At 35.7% G+C, this 8,012-nt stretch overlaps 1 protein-coding gene across 1 annotated transcript; it reads left to right on the top strand.

Moving 5' to 3' along the window:
• Nucleotides 1-8,012, top strand: LOTGIDRAFT_234351 (hypothetical protein). Its single transcript, XM_009061659.1, has 13 exons — nucleotides 1-183; nucleotides 743-851; nucleotides 1,616-1,714; nucleotides 2,020-2,166; nucleotides 2,800-2,924; nucleotides 3,224-3,332; nucleotides 3,425-3,702; nucleotides 4,445-4,574; nucleotides 4,925-5,078; nucleotides 5,654-5,876; nucleotides 6,263-6,407; nucleotides 7,037-7,637; nucleotides 7,676-8,012. The coding sequence occupies exons 1-12, from the start codon at nucleotides 113-115 to the stop codon at nucleotides 7,247-7,249; spliced, it is 1,803 nt and encodes a 600-aa protein (XP_009059907.1). The 5' UTR covers nucleotides 1-112; the 3' UTR covers nucleotides 7,250-7,637; nucleotides 7,676-8,012.

Here is an 8,012-nt window from a genome sequence, read left to right as displayed (position 1 = left end):
GAATGAAATCACCGAAGTGTAAAAACTGCCGTAAGCAGCGATTTTGAATTGGTGTCAATCATTAAAACCCTCCTCATCATTTATTTGACAGTTCGACACGTCTGCTGTGAGAATGGGGATCATCATCTCTCTTTTTAAAGCGATTTTTGGTGGCCTTTTTTCGTCAAAAGATGGAACCAAAAAGTAAGTACAAAAATTCAAGAACTTGTTATTTGTAGTCTTGTATATTTACTTTCCATTTCTGGAAATAGGCCTACTGATAAAACTTAACAGACACTGGCAGTTACATGTCATGTGGTCATTTAACATTCTACTGATTCTTTTTTTGCATTATACAGGCAATCTGACTTTCTCTGTCAAACAGGAAGCCTACTGTCTAATCTCTTGCTCCAGAATTGAATTCCAACTGTCTTTACAAATTTGATTCGGGTATCACTATGGCCTTACAGTACCAGAAGCAATAAGAAGACATACTTTGATTGGTTTGAAATAATGTCATTAGAACAGGTCTTTGGTATAAAACTTGTTAGTTTACAGTGGAGATGAAAAAACAGAAAAAAGAAACAAAATTCCAGTGTATTTTAAATGAAATTTAGTCCACAAATCTATAAATATGTGATATATTTAAGAAGTTAATATCTGCAGCCTGCTTTCAATTGCTTATATTATCACATGTTGATAGAGCTTGAAAGCCAGAAGCGCTGACAGAGGATTCAGAATTTTCTGTAACTATATTTTGTAGAAGTAAATATGAGGTAGAAGATGGAGTTACGCTGTTTAGTACAGCTCTAAGCCCGTGCGCTAGACGTGTTCGAATTGCTCTCCTAGAAAAACAGATTCCTTTTAAATTGGTGGGTGTTTTCTCTATTTCCCTAGCCAATTAGAAAATGCAAAAGTTTGTAAATGCAGCGATTTGATTTGATTGTACGCCAGCCAATGAAAGACCAGTGATTTTATTGGATTGTATGCCAGCCAATGAAAGCACAGTGATTTGATTGGATTGAATGCCAGCCAATGAAAGCCCAGCTATATGATTGGATTGTACACCAGCCAATGAAAGGCCTTGAAATGAATTGCCTAATCAACCAGCTGCACATGTTATTGTTGACCGTATTCACGAACGTACAATCCAATCAAATTGCTGCATTTACAATCTACAACGATACAAGAAAAGTGCCTAATAATGTCATTAGATTTAAAGACCTACATGTTTCTACCTACAGCTTTATATAGTCAAGATTATCAATAAAGAAGTTTAGCGCTCGAAAATTTGTTTAATCAGCTGATAAAGCTTAAACCGAGTGCATACAATTTTTCCCAATGCTGAATGTTAGACAGGTGTGTTCACAGGTATCTGAAGTTTCCTAAATAGAATGCCACTCAATCACTAGTAGTTTTTTATTAGTGTTACTAGGTCTATTGAGAGGCTACACATTACATTTGGGAAACATCATTGTGGTATATTGGACCTAATTCTGACCCATATAAATAAAGAGTTTTAAAATTGTTATCAATCTACAATAAACAAAGCTGTGTTTCGATTAACGATTTCCGTTTGGCAAGGTTACATCTTGAGCTGTATTGAAAAGTTTTTTAAATGAATGTTTTATTTTAGGTTGAGATAGATTTGTTTACTGGTGAACAGTTTAACGAAGAATTCACGTTCGTCAACCCAAATAGAAAAGTTCCAGCTATCGCTTTTAAAAATGTAAAGGTAATGACAATTTTCTCTATTATTTTAAATTTATCTGAGAAATCTAAGAAATAAAATGCAAAGGTCTTTTTAGATGATGAAATGTTACAAATGATAACAAAATAGGATTCATCTAACCTCTGTCTGTCAACCCAACTATATATAAGTACTGATTAAGTCCTTATTTCTTATTCCAAGCCACCAAGCTGTAAAAGAGTACAAATAATCCAGGAAAGATCAGTGCAAAGAAGTTTAGTCAATGACTAGCTGGTAGACAGGATTCTTGTAAACCTAATGGTCCTTTGTTTCTTGCATTCTAACTCTAGGGAATAGCTGATGGTTTTTACAGCGAATCTAATGTTATAACAGAGATACTGGACAGCATATCACCAGGTCCTAAACTTTATTCTTCTGATAAACGAGAAAGAGCAGACATCGTCCAATGGCAAGACTACGAACAGAGTATAACAGATGTAAGTTAGTACTTTGAGGGGTAGCGTCATCGAAATATTTGCTTTAAAAGGGACAGGTGCACCATTTTAAAGGGGGTCGATTTGAGTCTTAAATATATGTAAATAGTTTTCAGAAGTACCAGAAATGTACGAAAATCGCAGAATTCCTTCAAAAATATCTCACACTTGGAAGTTCATTTCTTATTTCTTTAGATGTCCTTTCTATATACGGTAGAGTCTCAAGAAAAGACGACTCGTCTTTTTTACTTTCCAACGCAGATAATTCTGGACACACATGGTTTTGAAGGATTGCTTAGTTAAAAAAATCCTGTTTCTGAGACTAAAGTATGATTGGTCAAAAGAATGGTGCAGCTAGCCATTAAACAGCTGTTCATCTTCACAATGTCAAGCGATTACAAACTGCTTCTAAATTCTAATATCTTTAGTATATCAAGGAAGTTTGTAAATGCAGCAATTTGATTGGATTGTACGCTAGAAAATACATCCAATCAGATCTTCATGTGTAAAAACGGGAGCTTTGATGTCATAATATCTGTAATAAATAAACCATGTAACCATGGCGAAAAAATTGATAGCCAGGAAGGAGGGACCACATACGTTTTTACAGACCATTTTTTTTATATTTTATTTTAGGATTTTGGACTACTGGTTTTTCATAATTTGCTGTGTTTTGTATTACGAATGGTTTTCAACGATTTAGACGACCTAGAAGAGAAGACAAAGAATTTTCCTGAAACTTTTAAAGCAAGAGGCATAAGGTATTATTAGTTTATTTTCGATTTGTGTTGAACTCACTGATTATGTATATGCTGTCAGATTTAGATGTAGGGAGTTATTTTGTTAAAATTAGTTGTTATAAAAATCATAGGAGTTCACCTATTTACCTCACCTCAATGCAAATGTATAATCATTTTATTAGATCTTTAAAACTGTAAGATCAAATTTATAAAAGTTAAGGGACAATAAACCAAGGTCCCAGGCTACAGGCTGTGCACATTACAGACCTCTAGACCAATCAAAATTAAGTAGTTAATACTTCTTTTTTTATTATTTCCAGTGCATATAACAGTGAAGGAAAATCTGAAGACGAGATTAACCAGCATTTTATAGCTTGTTATCAGAGTCTACTTACACTAGAACGTGGCTTACAGGGCAAAAAATATCTGGTTAGTTCAGCAATAATTTGTCACGCAAACATTATTAGCAATGTGAACTCTCTGAAAGGAATACTGGTTGACATTTTTATTTCTATATTTAGGTTGGAAATCGTTTCACTGCAGCTGATCTGACAGTTTTCTCCAGAGTTGACATGTTTCCATTGGTTGGTATGCCAATAATTCATAAACATTTTCCAAACATTTCTCGCTGGTTAGAGTTAATTCGCAGCAGGAAATCTGTGGTCGATAGCGAAGATTGGTGTACAAAATTTCAAAAATTTCTGATAATTCATTTCCCCTCCATTTTTGTCCTGATTGGGAATTGTAAAAGTGGACAGAAACATCATAGAAGAATGGATGGTGAACTGGTTGTAGAAAGGTGGGCATTTTACATTTATTTTGTTATCCCATACCATCCTTTCATTCACCACATTCCTACATTCCATACCACGATTTTAGTTACCCCCATAGAAAGTTAGTGAGTCTCCACAGAGCTGCCATATTTTGAATCTCAACCTTGACAGTTGTCCCCCCACATTAAGTCAGTGAAGTATGTGAACTCCCAGTCTCAAGTCTCAAGAGGCTATCACCGTCACTGATGTGAGTTTCCCAATTTCAAATCCTTTTGACATTTTGAAATATGTATCTGTGTCAGACTTTGGGAAATATCAATGGGTAGGGACAATCTGGGAAAGATCAATGGGTAGGGACAATCTGGGAAAGATCAATGGGTGGGAAAGATCAATGAGTAGGGACAATCTGGGAAAGATCAATGGGTAGGGACAATCTGGGAAAGATCAATGGGTAGGGACAATCTGGGAAAGATCAATGGGTAGGGACAATCTGGTAAAGATCAATGGGTAGGGACAATCTAGGAAAGATCAATGGGTAGGGACAATCTGGGAAAGATCAATGGGTAGGGACAATCTGGGAAAGATCAATTGGTAGGGACAATCTGGGAAAGATCAATGGGTAGGGACAATCTGGGAAAGATCAGTGGGTAGGGACAATCTGGGAATGATCAATGCTAGAAGGATTTGGCAAAGACCTTCTAGTAGACAGGATATTTCTTTTCCAAAAACGATTTCTTTTGTTTTAATTCATCACAATGGATGTTTCAGAGCCATAAGCGAAGCCCCCATTAGTACAGACATAAAGTCTCTGGATGATCAAGATGGAGATGAAATATTGATCACCTATTATCCAGTCTCATCCAGTTCTTTTCAAATTACTCTTCTGTTAGATATATTAGTAAGTGGATTTTAAATATTTTATCTCTTTTAAATAATTGCATGGAGTTTTACATCCTACTCTTGACTCTTGTGCACCTGATTGAGTTTATTTAGATTGTTAACACCATGCAGTGTGCAATGAGGGCAATTTTGACAGAGCAGCAGCATTAGTTTTCTCTTTATTGATTTCCAACTGTCTAGGGATCTTTAACGTGCACAGCCTGTAGCAAATGGGGCCTCTGTTTATTGTTCCATGTCAGCCCCTCTTACCTGCTTCACTGACAAGGGGAAACTTAGTTGAAAAATATTCAATATCTCGACCTATGCTGGGATTGAAATCAATCACTTTTTTTCACTCGACTTTTACAGCATTTGGACTATAGTAAGAAGAATGGTCATGTCTTGGATTTGATTGGTCGAGCTGCTGGGTCAGGTGGTATATACAACATTTATCATAAAAATCAACCAATCAGAGGCATGCAAGCTATTTTAGAATATATTTGTAATATGGGCTCAAATCCAGGTAAATTATGAAAGTTTTCAAGAATTATATTATATTTTTGTGGTAAAGTTGAGGCTTTTGTTTGAATCAAGACATCTGACTGATAATTGGAATGGTGAAATGAAACGTGAAAAATTTACAAAAACTCTTATCAATCCCTTTAAAGTCCAAGGAATCTGATTGGCCAACATCATCACTGAAATAAAATCAGCCAATGAATGATTACTATTTATTCTTCCTTAAATTTAAAGGGACTGTATGAATTTATATTTGGAATAATTTTTGAACACATATCTTTATAGACTATAAATAAGCAGTGGCTCAACTACTAGAGACTGGTTGAACCATGGGCTCCCCCCCTATGAGGCCCCACCCCCAGAAAAAGTACAAAATTGAAAAAAAGTTATCAAATTTAGTTAATATCTTAAGGGTTATGCTGTGACCCTACCAAGGGCATTAATTTGACTTACTGAGGTGTCTCAGAATGCAGGAGAGCATGTGTTAAAAAAGATTCCCGGGGGAGGGGCTCAACCCCCTTAAGTCCCTGATTTCCCATTCCTCTAGTTTGGGCCACTATAAATTAGTTCTTATTTTAGATTTATATCCCAAGTCTCCTGAAGACAGAGCGAAGGTACAGATCTGGTTAGGTTGGGAACAAACAATGTTTACTCAAGAGTTATCCCCCTTGATAGAACGAGATATATTGTCCAAGGTGTTGGTATTACGTTATGAGAAACATTTAGATGATTTGTTACAACTCAGAAGCAATCTACAGTATAAAAATAAATTTCAGAATATTCTCAAGTGCTTTATGATAGGGTAAGTGGTTAATATGCCAAATAAACAATTTTAGCCATGTGGACTCACTGAATGAGATGCTTTGTTGACAAGCATATAGGTTGCAGAATAACTTTTGAGACGGTCTTTTAGACTTTTTGCAGGTATAAAATAGCTAGTTTTAGCTTTGTGAACTCTCTGAAAGGAATCTTTGGGGTTCCAAATCGTATAGATTGCAGAATAACGGTGTTACTGGCTTTTTTTTGTGTACCTACTGACAAATATATCAAATTTTAGCCATGTGGACTCTCTAGATGGGATGCTGAGTTGAAAACCCATTTAAATTGCCCATGACAATGACATTGGCTTACCCTTTTTGGGTTTTTCCAACTGTAGCAGATGGCCATAATGTTTTTTAAATTTTTCAGACTCCCAGAGAAAAGTGAATGTTGGAATCAGTTAACAGAAGAATATGCTGAATGTGTTCCTGATTTCGAAGCTGTAGAAAAACAACGTAAAGGCTTGTTTCAACTTTTACATCTTCGACTTCAACACTTAGACAACACACTTATAGTAAGTTGGATTTCATCTATTATCATTGCTGTGTCTTGGATATGAATTCAAAGCTGTTCTCATTAGGTAGTTCTGTTACTGTCTCGATCTTTCCCCGGATTATTAGTACCCATTTACAGCTTGGTTGACTGGAATAACGAGGAAAGATGACTTATTCAAGGTCACTAGATTTTCACACAGACTGAGATTAGTTGTTTCCAACTCTCACACTAACTGTGCTACAGAGCCCCTCATTAGACTTTCCTAATCTGACTGAGATTAGTTGTTTCCAACTCTCACACTAACTGTGCTACAGAGCCCCTCATTAGACTTTCCTAATCTGACTGAGATTAGATGTTTCCATCTCTCACACTAACTGTGCTACAGAGCCCCTCATTAGACTTTCCCAATCTGACTGAGATAAGAACCCACGACTACTATTTGTTTGACGTAATCAATCAAAGGTTAAAAATTCCAACTCTCTAATCTACTGTTTTACAGCCCATAATCAAAAGCATCTGTATGTCTGGGAATCGGCTTGCTGGGTTTAAAATTATCCAGTCACACATGTAGACAATAATTTGTGTGGAATGGTCGTATAGTCCAAAGTAGTCCAAATCATCCAGACGTACATTTTCTTTCTTTTTCAGCATCAAGATTATTTAGTCGGAAAGACCTTGACCTTGGCAGATATCTGTGTCTTCAGTAGACTGATGTTCTTCTCGGCAATTGGGATGAAAATATCAGCGCAGAAATACAGTCATGTGACCACCTGGTTACTTCTGCTCCAATCAAAAACAAGCTTTTCTGACATGGTTGATAATTTGACCAATCAGATCCAAGCTTTGACTCTTGGTCAATAAATCAGATATATGCTGTTTATTCTTTATGTTGTTTAAGATTCTTTTTTTCTGCTCTACGTTGGTGCAAATGCAGTATGCAATGAGGAAAACTTTTCCTGGACAGCAGCATTAGCATTATCTCGTTCAACTTTCCAGGGATCTTCAGCGTACACAGCCTGTAAATGGGTTTCTGTTTATTGTCCCACCTCTTTTCATTTCATTTATCCAATATTGTACAGAGCGCTAGGATGTAAAACTACATACAAGTTAATTTAAAACATTCCAAAATGGTGGATTGAATCTCGAAAATGATTATTTTATAAATATACAAAAATATTTTGAAAATAACATCATTATTAGTGTTTCGTTTTTAATTACCTTTTTTTTTTGATATAACCACTGCAGTTAAGGTCTAACGACAGCCCTGTTGAATGTTTGCTAAATTAACACTTTGTCCTAACCTGATCAAAACTGTGTCACAAAATGCCAGCATTGGAGAAGGTAGAAATTTGATTGGTTAATTTGATGAACGTTCAAGAGGGCCGTCGTTAGACCTTGACTGAAGTGGCTGTATTAAACATAAAAGCTAAAGATAGACAAAAGTTTGTTCTATGCTGGGTTGAGGTGTCATAGAGTGGAATTAGGTGCTGAGAGTGCACAGAAGGCTACTTACAATTCCATTTTTTTAATTTTTTATAATATTGCAGTAAACGATTAAAAAGTTCTTTAATAATAATGACAATGTAAATTGTTGAAACGACGCAATAAAGTCTATTTTTCCTTT

This window comes from Lottia gigantea (genome assembly GCF_000327385.1).
Source record: "Lottia gigantea unplaced genomic scaffold LOTGIsca_49, whole genome shotgun sequence".
NCBI lineage: Eukaryota > Metazoa > Mollusca > Gastropoda > Lottiidae > Lottia > Lottia gigantea.
This window is presented reverse-complemented; position numbering and strand designations above follow the sequence as displayed.

Bases quoted from the DNA above. Each gene is read 5' to 3' on its own strand.
- LOTGIDRAFT_234351 (XM_009061659.1), top strand. From the start codon at position 113: ATGGGGATCATCATCTCTCTTTTTAAAGCGATTTTTGGTGGCCTTTTT. The intron at 3,333-3,424 runs GTTAGTTCAGCA...TTCTATATTTAG, and splicing joins TACAGGGCAAAAAATATCTG to GTTGGAAATCGTTTCACTGC. The intron at 6,408-7,036 runs GTAAGTTGGATT...TTTCTTTTTCAG, and splicing joins ACTTAGACAACACACTTATA to CATCAAGATTATTTAGTCGG.